This window comes from Camelus dromedarius, chromosome 12, assembly GCF_036321535.1.
Source record: "Camelus dromedarius isolate mCamDro1 chromosome 12, mCamDro1.pat, whole genome shotgun sequence".
In the NCBI taxonomy this organism is placed as follows: Eukaryota; Metazoa; Chordata; class Mammalia; order Artiodactyla; family Camelidae; genus Camelus; species Camelus dromedarius.
The window spans coordinates 51592043-51607360 of NC_087447.1; the positions used below are offsets into that span (position 1 = coordinate 51592043).

The 15318-nt window shown below is 35.7% G+C and overlaps 1 protein-coding gene across 3 annotated transcripts in view; it reads right to left on the minus strand.

Moving 5' to 3' along the window:
- Positions 1 to 15318, minus strand: part of INTS4 (integrator complex subunit 4) — an 86382-nt gene that overhangs the window by 51440 nt on the left and 19624 nt on the right. For all 3 annotated transcript variants that reach the window (XM_010990059.3, XM_064492744.1, XM_064492743.1), the window contains exons 5-9: positions 11615 to 11800; positions 10937 to 10987; positions 7736 to 7824; positions 6639 to 6759; positions 1636 to 1707 (exon numbers count right to left, since the gene is read on the minus strand). In XM_010990059.3, the coding sequence (XP_010988361.2) occupies positions 1636 to 1707; positions 6639 to 6759; positions 7736 to 7824; positions 10937 to 10987; positions 11615 to 11800 (519 nt within the window). The remainder of the gene's footprint in view (positions 1 to 1635; positions 1708 to 6638; positions 6760 to 7735; positions 7825 to 10936; positions 10988 to 11614; positions 11801 to 15318) is intronic.

Here is a 15318-nt window from a genome sequence, read left to right on the forward strand (position 1 = left end):
GGGTCTATCATAGCTGATAGTAACCGTGTAAAAGATGGTAACTTTATTAAAGATAGCACAAAAATGTTATCAGACAAGTAGTTACGTTTGCCATGGCAACACAGCAAAGGGAGAATCACAGAGATAAATAATGGCAATGTCCCTCCAAGCACCATCCTGGGTAGACAACATATTGGCCCTAGAAAAAAACTGTTTTCAGTCCCATAGAAGTAAGTCTCTAAGTGACAACACTGAGCTCACTATTTGAGGAACACTGCTCACCAAGCAACGTTCCAGTAAACTCACTTTCTGCACAGACTACCTAAAGGAGAATATACTAGTCATCTAAAGTAAATATTGAGTTCCCTTGACAGTTAACAGTTCCCTTCATAAATGAATAAACTGGCATTCTGCTTTAGACATTAGCCTCTATGAACCTTCCTGGTGTGACTCCACTTCCTCATGACTGATCATCTCAAAGGCACTGATGAAATACAGCACCTGAGTTTACAAGGACATGGGTCAGATCAGACCCAGCAGTAAAGTTTGTACCTTGCAATGTGTCTTAGAAACCCTTGCATTACCTATCCCTCACCATTCACTATAAGCGTGTCATTTTTCACACTTCCACCCCAGTATACACAAAGAACACAAGCAATCACCAGCCTCAAATAGCGGCAATGGCCTTCAAGAAAGCAATATGGCAATGTTTCATGATGCACAGATAGCAACTCCTCAACCATTCTTAAGAATTTATCTTATGGAATAACTCAAAAGAAGAAAAGATCTAATATCCATGAAGATGATACATTTGATGTCATTTATAATGGTGGAAAAATTAAGGAGAATCTAAATGTATAATAAAGGACTAAAAAATGATGGCACACCTACTTAACAGAATATTATGCTATCAGTAAAAATGGTTAAGTATGAACTTAACAATATGAAAAAAAAGCATATGATGTAGCAGTAAATGTAAAAAGTGTAAACTACAAAATTATCTGTATATAATGATTCAATGTTTAAAACATGCATAGGAAAAAGAGCTGGAGAGAAATATACCAAAATGATGAAAGTCACTGTGTTAGAGTAATGGGAATACGGGTGAACTGTTTCCCTTTTTGTCTACTTATCAAAGATTCTGTGACTCTTTATTAAAACTTTTATAATTTAAAATTAAGGTACTGACAATGAATGTTCCTATCACATTCTCAGACTCATATATGTTCCCCACAACTATGTCAGAGAACTATCACAGTCAAAGCTTAAGGGCATTCTGTAAGAGGCATTTTGTTACTGTTCAGAGAAAGGATTTACTCACTCCTCCATGGGAACTGCTATTGAAAAGGAGTCCTAAGATGTCATACAACCTCACAAAATAAGACCAAACCTTTATAGTTTCTAACAAATAGAATGTTAATCTTGCCTCTTCTTGTAAAACACAACCTGTGCAAAGTATTTCACTGTAATAACTTAAAATTTAATGAAGTAACTTGCAATTTGATTCAAGTTACTAAGATTTTAAATTAAAATAAAATCTAGTCACCCTACATTAACTTAACAAATTCATGGGCTGTAAAATTAAATCAACACGACTTGGCATACAGCAACATTGATTTTGGTTACAGAAACCCAGTTTAAACAAATTTAAGTTACCCTCAGATCTGACATCAGCTTCTTGTCAAGTGTCTGCTCCAAGAAATGAGAACTGACTTGCTCCATAGAGCCCTACAAAAAGAAACAATCCAGAGCAAATTAAACAACTTTTAAGACCTGAGGATCATCTTAAAATTCATAGTTTTAAGCCAACTGAGTTACATAAAGATAACATTATTCTTGATAATAAAGATGCCCATGGCTTCCGAATCATGAGGAAAATAATAAAAACATTAGTAGCAGTAGCTAGCACCTAAATAGAGCTTACTATGTGTCGTGCATTGTTCTGAGTGTCTTACACATATATTAACTCATTTAACCCTCACTACAATCCTACAAAGTAAATACTATTATTAGTCCCATTTCATTTAAGGGGAAAAGAAGACACACAAAAAAAGCAACAATTCATTCAAGGTGACAAAGAGTGTAAATTATAGAGCTGGGCTATACCAAGGCTTCAGAATCCTCTGCCTTAACACTACTGTCCTCTGTCTCTCTATTCCTTTTCATTTTAATCTTTCTATTCTTTGTCTATTCATTCAATAAAACAAGTATTTATTTAGCAACCCTTCAATTATATGCCTACCGTTACCAGGAACAGAAATACAAAAAAATAGACATCAATTCTATACCCAACAGTCTCACAGACTAGTGAGAGAAACTGACAATTAAAGAGACAACTGCATTATGGTATGAAATTTTATAATACACATTTATAAAGGCTGCTATGGGAACTTACAGAAAAGTAGTATGGGGTGGAAGCAGCGAGAGGTATATCTGGGGAACTGGAGATCACAATGACAAATGCATAAATACAAAATGTTACGTGGGAAACATCAAGTGGTTCTATGAATGAAACACAGGATGGGGATACCAAAAATGAGGCAAGACAGATAGGCAGAGATCAGATCATAAAGAACTTTGTTTGCTATGGTAAGGGGTTTGCCTATGAATAACAACTAGATAATCGCTATTAAATATTTAATGAGCTCAACAATGTATAAAATATTTGTATTTTAAAAATTTATTCCCCCCAATAACCCTATGAAGAATGCAAATTATCCTCTTTTTTTGGATGAGAAATTGAGGCTGAGAGATTTGATAACTTGCTCATTTCAAATAAGGGAGAAACAGTCAGATTTACACCTCACAAACATCATTGTGACAGCAATGTGGCTAATGGACCAGAAGGAATCAAAATGAAGGAGAGAACAGTTAGGAGACTGAAGCAGGTCCCAGACATTCTTATGGAATATACTAGAAACCTGAAGCCTCTACTTCCCAAGTTTATACAGGCTCAGACTTTTTCTTCCATCACATATTCCAGAGAAAATTTCATGTTCTTTGGTAATATTCTTACCCAAGTTAACATCTTTCTTACAATTCTAGGAGAGTAATTGTACTGTTCTACCTTAAGTAGTTTCAAAACCACTTTTTCTTATCTCTACACAGTACAGTTTGTTACATACGGTCTGAGCCAATATCAAATGTAACATTCATTTTTTAATGCAAAACATCGATTTTATGAATAAGAAGTATATATTTTTAACAGGCACTTCTTTTTTCTACAAAGAAGGAAAGTTTTAATGACTTCATAGTAAGTTACTCTAACCCAGTCTTAATGTCCTCCTCCCATGCCTTGAGGTGACACTCTCCCAGGACAGTAGCAAAGGAGGGGTACTATTCAAATCCCAGCCTCAAAAAAATTACATATAATTATTTGTAACATGTTTACAGTGTTACATAGAAATAGCTGAAGCTTTCCATTTTAAATCTGCAAATACCAAAAACCATATAGCATAGTAATCCACTTGAAAAACAGTGAGATCTGAAGTAGTACAGGCCCAGTGGAAATAGAGAAGGGATAGAGTCAAGGTATGTCAAGAAGGCAGTCTTGGTAAGAGTTGATGACTCAGTGGATATGGGACACAGAGAAAATTCTCAAATGTCTCTGGGTTCATGACAGAGTAAACGATGGCACAGGAGGGACAGATATGGACCAAAAAGATAATGAGTTCATCATAAAGTACATCTCATCAATCAGAAAAACACCTACATTCTTGTTTACTTTAACCAAGACAAACATATTCAGGTAAGATCTCTCCAACTGTACTACTACCACTACTTAACAATCTATGTTTATAATACTAAGAAAACTGATATTTAATAAACAAGTGCATCAAACCTGCTCTTAGAGCAAAAACTGCTCAATTAGTATAACAATGTAAGTCTATGTAATCTTTGTCTATTCCAATTTTAAGGCTCCTAGCCTCTATCCAATTACATGATAAAAAGAGAAGCAGACAAAAAAAAAAAAAAAAAGATGGATTATTCTGTGAGACATAAAACTGCCACTGACTAGGACATCTTCATTTGCCCTGGGAAAGACTAGTCTTGGGCAGACTTACAGATATAAAACCTACAATCTAACTGTCTGAAAATGTTATAATTTTTAAGGCCAAAGACTTATGGGGGCTTACAAGTAAGGTTTAACTCTTTTTGAATAAGATAAATAACTTAACATCTTAAAAAGAAATCACTGAACTAAGGACTCTATTCCAGACAGGCTGCGAATCACCATAATTAATTTCAAAGTAGTAACTGTATTCTAAATAGTCCAATGGAACTATGTTCTTGAAAGTCAAGTTTCTTTGCCCCATTAGGGAAGTTATAGATAACCAAAAACCAATCTTTTACATGGTTTTGAATTTTCTGATATAGCTCATATCTGAAATTTTTCATCCTGCTATAAGCCAAGGAGAATGGGGACTATTCATTTTTTGTACTAGACTGAAGTCTAAAGCTTTATCATTTCAAGTTCTTGAAAACCTGGCTTCTGCTTTCCTCTCGAGCTTTATCTTGTCACACATCACCCACACTGAGCATTATCTCCCACACCAGTAAGTACTAAATTGCTTGTAGTTTAATATGACAGTATAGTTTACTTTGATGTTAGTATGCATGGTAGTATATGCCTATATCTCTGCTCATATTTTCTCCTTCCCTACCTCTTTACCTACCTAACCCATTTTCAAAATCAGCTAAGAAATCACTTCTTACATGAAGTCTTCTGTGGCTATGTTTTGCACTCTTTCCTAGGAGTACCAGGTATTGTAACTGACTGCCTATGTCAAACTACCTATCAACTCTTTTGAAGACACAGACTATACTCAGGGTTTGTTGACTTGATGAACATGTGGTCAAAAGACCATATGCAGTTCACCTGATCATAGGTCTGTCTCCTGAAGAGTTGGAGCAGGGGAGTTCACCTCAGCTTACACAAAGGAACTAGTAAACCAGCAGGATCTTAACCACACAACCACAGCTCCCAGTGTATAACTGGACCTTCACCAGGAAGGAATTCTACATGGGTTTTAGATTATGAAGTGTCATTTACCATCTTTGGCAAATGACACCACTTTTTCTAAACCTTAGTTTTATTATTTATAAGATGAATAATATAATACCTACCTCAAGAAGTTTAAATGAATTAAAAATTATTCACAAAAAGTGAGTATGTATATGAGTGTATATATGTAGGCATACATACATGTGTGCCTGGGTATAAGGAAGTGGGTGTGTATGCATGTATGACTAAAAGTTCCTGGCTTAGCAGGCTAGGAACTCTATAAACAGTTAACAAGTATTATTACTAGCAAGATCAGATTATTAATTACTTTTGAAATATATACATAATAATTTATATAATTTGGAGTTGTTTGGATTTGAAATCACTGAAATTACAAAACAAAGCACTTGACTCAAGACAGAGTCATCTAAGTAAAAACCCTTTCAATTCACCACTGTAATTCATTATTCATATAGCTTTACATAAATCACTATTACATTCTATGGGGTACAAAATTGAAAAATTTGAATGACTCTGCCTTAAGGACTACTTTTCTAAACTGCCTACTCAGATGACAATATATTATTGAATTATTCCTCTAAGACATCCCCTCACACACATATACATACACAGCACACTGCAGATGCTCAGTACATGTTGAATAAAAGAATCTGATGAATGATTGAATTGTTCTGAATTTTAAAATATCCACAAACCAAAACAAAGCTTTAAAATGTGAATTCAAAAAAAAAAAATCACTAATAACTGGCTTGTTTTACTCTGTATTTTATTATGGGCAAGCAATATAATTTATAGGCAGGAAACAGAATCTCCTATTTTCTTGCTGTGACATTAATACAAATTTTTATAGACACTTGTATGTATTTATATATTATAGCCACCCACCACCTTGCACAGTGTAGTACTTTACAATTTATACACATTTCCATAGACAGACTCTCATTTGAGCATCATGACAATCCCATGAGGTAAACATGAGATATTACAATCCATTTAACAGATAAGGAAAGGAAACTAAGACTAAGTGACATGTCCAATATAACACAGCTATAAAATAAGGCTGAGTATTAGGCCAACACTCCTTCTATAAAACAGTTCTATCTCTGAAAAGTTAAAAATTTTTTACAAATGTACTATAAGTCCCCAAAAGCAAAACACTAGGAAAGGACCAGGCTAAAAGTAGGGGAATTAGGTTCTGAATCTCATTTTACAACTTCCTATCTGTGTAAGTTAAATAATTAACTTCTCAGAGCCTCAGTTTTCTCACCTGGAAAATGGGAATAACAGCATCTACTTTGCTGGGTTACAATAAGAGTAAATGAAATAATAAAAGTGGTCTCATAGGAAAGTATCTAGGCCATAACAGGTGCTTAGCAATGGTAACAATTATTTTTATTATTATTTTCCTTTTTCTCTAGACTTTGGCTGTCTAATATACTAACAGGATTAAACAGGATTATTTTTTAAATTCTTTCTAGTTCTAAAAAGACTACTTCTCCACAGGAAAGTGAGCCATTTCTATCTTAAGAAATACTAGGGTTTCTAAAAGTGAGTTACACCTGTCCCTACCTAGTCTCTCAAAATGTTTGTACAAATGTAACAGGCAATGAGTTCATTAAAGAAACTAACTTACCAACAGCTTTGCAGCTTGAACACGAACTACCCAGGAGCCATCACTAACCATGTGACAAATTTTTCCAAAAGCATCATCAACTAAGCGAATTTCTTCATTAGAAGAAGGGATTGGGACAATGCTAAATTAAAAGAAAAGGAAGCACAAATGACAAAACATGAACCTAAAGCTGTAGGTTCAATACACTAAGAATGACCAAAGAAACTGGCACAAAGAGAAATGACGGTTGAATTATTCAAATCCTAGAATGATGAAATACATTTCATACTAAACAAATCACTCTGGAATTTATTTATTTTTAGTTGAACTGCAAATTTGTGTCTTAAATAAAATTGTTTAATGCCAAAGATTCAAAAGATAACAAAAACTAACTACCACAGAGTATTTTATAGCCTTAAGTTTATTCTCTTCTATAATTGCTTTGCTGCCAATACAGTAAATCTTAGAATAAACCAATATAAAACATACTTGCAAATATGGTCCTAAAAGAAGAGACAATTAGTCTTTTTTTGGGGGGGTGTCTATAGGTTTATTAACTCATTCTGGTTTTTCAATTTCAGAAGGTAGTTTAATGAAGAGGAAAAAATACTTTATCTTCTCTATAAAAGTAGTTCTTCTATAAAATAGAAAAAATAGTATCTGTCTCTTCACCTCAAAGAATCAATGTGAAAATAAATTATTTAATTATTGTGAAAATATTTTTAACCAGGAAAACAATACATAAGGGATCATTATTCTCAAACTCACCTGGTACTTAATCTAGCATTTGTATTTACTAAAATGGGCTCCAAACCGTTTTAAACATTTTATAAGGGGTGGGCAAAGGTGGGGTGGAAAGTATTTGAGATAGACCGTCCAATCTCTTTATTTATAGATGAGGAGGTTGGGACCCCAGGGCACACAGAAAGTTCACGGCAGAGCGGAAAAACAAGGATCAGGCATTCTGATTTTCAGGGTCTGTGCTTTTCCCCTATTCCACACCGCCTTTCAAAAGTCTAAACCAACATTCTTTTTCTGGAGGTGAGCTTTTTGCATGGTGGGAGGAAAGAAAAATTTGGCTTTAGCAATGAACAAAAACTGCTTACACCCACACTGACCTTTCAGGATATAGCTGACTGACAACCCAGATAAGCTGGACTGCAGCACTGCGCACTTGTTCATAGTCATCAGAGAGCAATTTACAGGCCTGCAAACAAGGATTCCAAAAGTCTGTTAGTTCTGTGTCCTCCCAGGTGATGTTCAAACTATTTTCAAAAGGAAGATAAGGGGGCTGGATAAGGATCCCAATCAAAATACATATGGGTGGTTTTAACTTCTTGAACCTTGGCCCAACAAAGAATTCTTGGCCTCTGTCAGCTGCTCCGGCTGTGCTCTGTGTACCCTCCCACTTCATGTCTGAAAGGAGAATCACAGATTCACAGACAGCAGAAAAGCCATTTAGAATAGCATCAATTGTAGCAAAGCCTGCAGGGAGCCCACAGTGCTGCCCTCACAAGCTCAAACACCAAAGGTAGGTTTTTTCCCTGTCTGTAAAATCAAAGCACAAATTTCTGACAGTCCATCAGAAAATTCAAGCACTTAAAATGTACAATTTTAAAGATAAGTTGCCAAAAGAGGCCAAATTTTTGTTTTACTTTGGTCTGAAATGGAATATCCCTACTCCACCCACAGTCATGGCAACACCCCAGACTTCAACAACATTCAGAACTACTCTGTTTTTGAAATTTTTAAATCTTACATTTCATGTTCTGACCATAACATACTATTCTACTGGTTCCTTAATCTCCATGACTTAACTCATCCCACTGCTCCTCAATCCCATTTAACCTATCTGTTGAACCAGGGTTTGTCAACCTTGGCACTATGATGACATTTTGGACTGGGTAACTCTTTGCTGTGAGGAGCTGTCCTGTAAAATGTAAGATGTTTAGCATCATCCCTAGTCTCAGTCCACTAGATGGTTGCGCAGCACTGCATCCGCTCCCTCTCCCCAGCAAGTGCATAGTGAAAAATATCTCCAGACATTGACAAATGTTCCCAGGAGGGGGGGGGGGTCATCCCGGTTGACAACCACTGCTTTAATTCCATCCTTCCTCTCCAAATAAACCACCTTCTCCTTTTTCCATTCCCTTTCCTGTACTTCAGTATCCCAACAGCACTGTCTGCATCATCATACACAACCCCCTAAGTATCTCTGCCACAGCTGTTCCACAAACCCAAGACTTTCGCTACTCCTCACAAAAGAGCACTGGCAAAGAAGACCACACTCTCTAGGGGACTAGTGACTCGTGATCTCAAACCTCATTAGCCCTATTTGGAAATCTTTTATGCCCTTGCTTTCCACTTCCATTTCCCAAGGCAGCTTTCTTAACCTTCTCCCCTGGACCTCTGCTTACCTGAGAAAAATCAAGGTTCTCAGGCACAAATTATTCTCAATTATTCCATACTAGTTACAAATGCTTTTCTTCCTGTATTCTCCTGCACCTTGTTTTCTCAATAACTGAGGAAGAAGTGTCCTTTCTAGTTCTTAGTCCTTTTACTCTTGCTATGGATACCATCATTTCCTCACAAAGCCATCCCTTACCATCCTCCAAAATAGATCCTCTTTGTGATTCTCTATTACAGCATCCTATTTATTTACCTCACGGTAATATTCATATACTATAATTACTGTGTTTGTTTATTTGCTAATTGCCTATCTTACCCATGAAAATGCAAAGGGCATGGATCCTATCTAACATGCTCAGCATTGCAGCCAGCACTAGGTGCCCAGTAATATTTGTTGGATAAATCCGATTTTCTGCCTCAAGGAACTTCCTCCACCATTTATTTCCCTTTTTCTCTTCTATCATCAGCTTCTCCCAAAACACTAGCTCTCTCTTCAACACATAAACATGCTTAGCAACTATCTTTAAAATACAAAAACAAACCCTTAATCCTATGGCCCATTCTGCCATCTTTCAACCTGCTTTCCTATCAAAGTCAAGTTTAAACTTGGATAAATTACACTGCCTCACCTCAATGGTGGGACTGAAATTGCTCTCTTCAGACTCACTAGTGACCACTTTATTACTAACTCCAGATTTCAGCCCTACCCTAAATGACCTTTCACCAGCATTGGACACTGCTGACCATGAGACTATCTTCCTGTCTTTTTTAGAATGTATTTTTCCTCTGCCTCCATCAAGCTGCTCCTTAGTTCCATTCTAAGGTTCCTTTCTTAAATGAAGGACCTTATCCATGGCTCCATCCTTCATCTCTCCCAAGATATGGATGGCTCCAAATATCCATCTCCAGCTCTGATCTTTCCTGAGCTCCAGACCTGGAATTCTCCTCATGAGTATCCCATCAACCCTTCAAACTCAACAAAATCAGAACTGAACTCATTATAGTACCTAATTCTACCTCACATCTCAAATCCTCCACCATCATTTCATCTTCACTCCCTTCAGGCCCACAGCACTGCTAGCCTAATCAACTGAGTAGCATAGTCTTATGCCACTAAACATCTGAATTACCAGACTAACTCTTCTTCTTCTGAGTCTTCACAAGTTTCCTTTAATTATTTGACTTCCCACAGAGTTATCCTATAGGTCACACCAACAGAACCATTCTGAACTCATTCTACTTCATTTTGTAAAAGAATATACTTGTTTTACACATCAGTCACAGAGGCTTGGCTAATTATCATCTTCCTCTAAAAGATAAAACCACTCTTGGTAGGCTAACAAAATCTGGTCTCTGTGCATGGATTTAGGTTGTTTGTCTCTAGATTCATCCAATTATTGTACATGAATAACTGAAGGCCTTTTGGTTAGGCACTCAATCAGCTTCTCCTAACGATACTATAACTACATTGTGCCTTTCTTTACCAATGCTACAACAATCATGAGATATCTTTTCATATGATTCCGTGATCTTGGTCTTCAGAAACACTCCAATTTCTCAAGTGAGGTGCCCCGAATTGACTTCAGGTTGAAAGTCAATTCAATCAACCAGAGATCAGGAAGAGTTCCTTATTCTGAACACTACACTTCTCTTTGTGTATTCTGGTATTCATACTGAGCTACCTAAATCCTCCTAAACATCCTTCTCGCATGCACTAGTGCTATTCATTACATATCCCCCATTCTCTTCTTAGAATGTATGTTTTGGATACAACTTCACATTCATCACAATTAATGTTGCCACTGTTAGCCAGTTGAAGCTCTATGTTTTCAATTTCTGACAACCAGTGTGCCACTCTCCTAGTTTCATGATCCCTCCCTCCTCCTCCAGACAGCAGTCATTTAAGGTACCTGATTATAAATTGTTTGGTGTAATTTCAGTCCTCTTTCATGGAGCTGCAACTAGATAATAAAGATAGAGTTAAACTTTTGGGGAAAAAAAAATCATTGTTTCCAATGTCTCCCCACAATCTCACATATTTTTCTCTATCATATCACGTTAACATGGTTCCCTTTAGCCAAAATCAGTGCTATATAAGTAAGAAACCAGGTCAAAGACTTTTCAGTAGAAGCACTCAAACACTTACTAAATCTCCCCAGGGGATATCAGAAAAAATATGAAATAACTATAAAGAGGCTGAGGAAGAAATGATTAATACCATCCCCCCTAAAGAGGACTCCTCCCCATATAACTTTCCTCTATTATTTTGAAAATGGAAAGTATAACTTGTAACTACTAAACTATAATACCAAGTGACATCCCTCCCATGGACCTGGGATACAAGTTGTACCTTCCATGTTTCAGAAATGCAGGTAAAAGCTACCAGAGAAACCCAAAGATAAGCACCTGTTATAAAGGAATATGTGCCTTTGAGTTCTGTCATGCCACCAACACCTTCCTGAAAGTGTATCCTTCGTGGACTCAGAATGTATCCAAGGTGGCATTAACCATGAACTTAAAAAAATAAATGAAAAAAGAAACAAACAAACAAAAAAACCTCTCCATTTAGTTTCCAAGATCATATTTACCATTGCTTTAATAGCTGCTGTTCTGACACGTGGGTCTTGGTCACTGAAGTAATCCCCTATAATCTTCTGGACATCTCTGACGGCTAGGCCTTCTGTATCTTTTGCGGCACTTTTCTCCAAAGAACCAAGATTACCAAGTAATTGCAGGCACTTGTTTCTTACACCATGTGAGGTATCTGTCAGGTGCTATGAAAAGAAAAGACAGAACAAAAGGACATGATTTAAGACATCTTAAAAATAAACAAAAAATCAGAAACAAAAGCACTGTATCAACTTTAGGAATGACTTCAAACACTACATTCTCACCAGTCTGTCTGCCTGATCTCATGTTTTTTGAGTATGAGTCTTTCCAAAAAAATCATGAGTCTTAGAAAATAAGACTCCCATTTGCTCATCATTATGTTCCCAACAGCTAGCATTTGGCCTTGTAGAGTGTAGGTACTTTAAAAATGGCCACTTAAATTGCATTTGCTATCAAATCTAAAAACAGAACAAAAATTTATAAATTTTAGAACTTTTAATATTCCTACAGAAATATACAAAAATCTTAATGCACAGGTCAATGAATTTTCACAAAATAAACATATATAACAAGCACCCAGATACAGAAATAAAACATGACCAGCATTTGTACCCCTTACCAGTAACTACTCTGCCACCATCACCAAAGCAATCTTGAGAAAAAAGAACAAAGCTGGAGTTCTCATGCTCCCTGCCTTCAGACTATGACAAAGCTACTGTAATCAAAATAGTATGTTAATGGCACAAAAACAGACACACAGATCAATGGAACACAGCAGAGGGCCAAGAAATGAACCCACACACTTATGGTCAATTAATTTACAACCAAGGAGGAAAGAATATACAATGGGGAAAAGACAGTCTTGTCAGTAAGTGGTGCTGGGAAAACTGAACAGTTATATGGAGAAGAATGAAATTAGAACATTTTCTCACACCATATACAATAGTAAACTTAAAATGGATTAAAGACCTAAAACCACAAAACTCCCAGAAGAAAACATTGGCAGAATACTCTTTGACGTAAATTGTAGCAATATTTTTTTGGATCTCTCTCCTAAGGCAAAGGAAACAAAAGCAAAAATAAACAAATGGGACATAATTGAACTTAAAAGTTTTTGCACAGCAAAGGAAACCACCAACAAAATGAAAAGACAACGTACTAAATGGGAGACAACATTTGAAAACGATACGATCAATAATGGGTTAATATCCCAAATATATAAACAGCTCATATACCTCAATATCAAAAACACAAACAACCTGATTACAAAATGGGCAGAAGACCTGAATAGATATTTTTCCAAAGAAGACATACAGATGGTCAAAGGCACAGGAAAAGAGGCTCAACATTGCCAATCATCAGAGAAATGCAAATCAAAACCACGATGAGATATTAGTCACACCTGTCAGAATGGCTAACATCAAAAAGAACACAAACAACAAATGCTGGCAAGGATGTGGAGAAAGGGGCATCCTTGTACACTATTGGTGGGAATGAATTGGTGCAGCCACTATGCAAAACAGTATGAAGGGTCCTCAAAAAATTAAACATAGAACTACCATACAATCCAGCAATTCCATTCCTCAGTATATATTCGAAGAAAACAAAAACACTAATTGGAAAAGATATATGCACCCCAATGTTCACAGCAGCATTATTGACAAAAGCCAAAATATGGAAGCAACCCAAATGTTCATCAACAGATAAACGGATAAAGAAGATGTGGTATCAATACACACACACACACACACACACACACACACACACACACACACACACACACACAGAGGAATATCACTCAGCCATAAAAAAGAATGAAATTTTGCTATCTGCAACAACATGGATAGACTTGGAGGGTATCAGGCTCAGTGAAATAAGTCACACAGAGAAAGACTGGGTGTTGTCATTTATATGTGGAATCTAAAAAAATAAAACAAACAAATAAAAAACAGATTTCATAGATTTAGAGAGCAAATTAGTGATTACTGGTGCAAAGAGGAAAGGGAGGAGGGATAAGATAGGAGTAGGGGGTTAAGAGGCACAAACTACTGCATATAAAATAAATAAGCTACAAGGATATATTATACAGCACAGTGATTATAGCAAATATTTCATAACAATTTTAAATGGAGTAAAATCTATAAAAATATTAAATCATTATATATCTGAAATTAATACAGTATTGTAAATCAACTATACTTCAACAACAACAAAAAATAGCCACTGGCTTAACTTCTAACACATAGATTTATTTTGCCTATTTTTGTACTTTATAAAATCAAACAGTGCCTGACTTCCTTTGCTTAATATTATGCTTACAAAAATCATCCACAGTATGGCAATATAGCAATGGTTTATTCATTCTCACTACTGCATAGTATTCCATTTGTGAACACACGTGATCCATATACCCTTTCTACTGCTGATAGACTTTCTGGTTATTTCCATTTTCTGGTTACTCTGAATTATGCTACTGTGATTATTCTTGAATGGGGCTTTTTGTGTACATGCTCACATTTCTGTTGAATATACAGTTAGAAGTAAAATTGCTGGGCCAGAGGATATGTATATGTTCAGCTTAAGAAGACACAGCTAAATAGTTTTCCAAAGTGGTTGTACTAATTTAACTAATTTACACTTCCACCATGATACGTGTTTCAGATTTGCTACATCCTTGTCAGCACTTAGTACTGTCAATCTTTTTCGTTTGAGCACTTGTCATCATCATTTTAAACGAATTTTAGTTATCTCCCTCTCAAACCTAGTGCACTGCTACTGAAATAAGCTATTTACCTAATCCAGTAACAGGAACTGAAAATACTTCAAAGAAATGACTAGTTTCAGGATTGAGCAAGAAATATTAAGAAGAACCTGGGACACCCTGCGCCAAAAAGTAACAAAATGTCAAAGACTAATTGAGTCCAGATCAAAAGGACACAGAAACCAATCCACAGGAATTTCCACTGTCAACATTTACATGACACCAAAAAGAAGCAATCAAACAAATCCAGAATGTAGGCCATTCTACAGGACCAACAATCTGGTTTCTTTAATAACTCTACAGCATTTAAAGAAAAAACAAAAAGGGGCACTGTTACTGATTAAAGGAAATTAAAGAAACTATCCAAATGTAAAATACGGGTCTTCTGAGATACTAATCCAAAACAAACCAACAACATAAAGATATTTAATGCAATTAAGAAAAATTTAATATGAACTGGTATGAGATGATACAGAGTAAACTGTTAATAATTGCATCATGGCTATATTAAAAAATATCAGTTATTAACAGTTAGAGATATATACTGAAGCATTTATGATTTAACATGTCAAGGATTTACTCTAAAATATTACAACAGACTATAACAAAAAGCGAGAGGAAAAAACAAATGAAAAAGATTGCAAAGCATAATTGTCAAATTTACACTCAAAACTGGAAAGAATAGTAAATTTGAAAATTTCCATAATATAAAGTATATATAGATTTTTAAGAAGACCTAGCTTCAAATTTCAGTTCTGAATCTATGTATATAATGTTGATCAAGTCACTGAACCTCTCAGAGCATCAGTTTCCTCATCTATAAATAAGAAACAGTAATACCAGCCTTAACCTAACTTACAGGTTTATCACGAGGCTCAAATAGTAATACAAATGTAAAAACATTTTTATATATTATAAAGC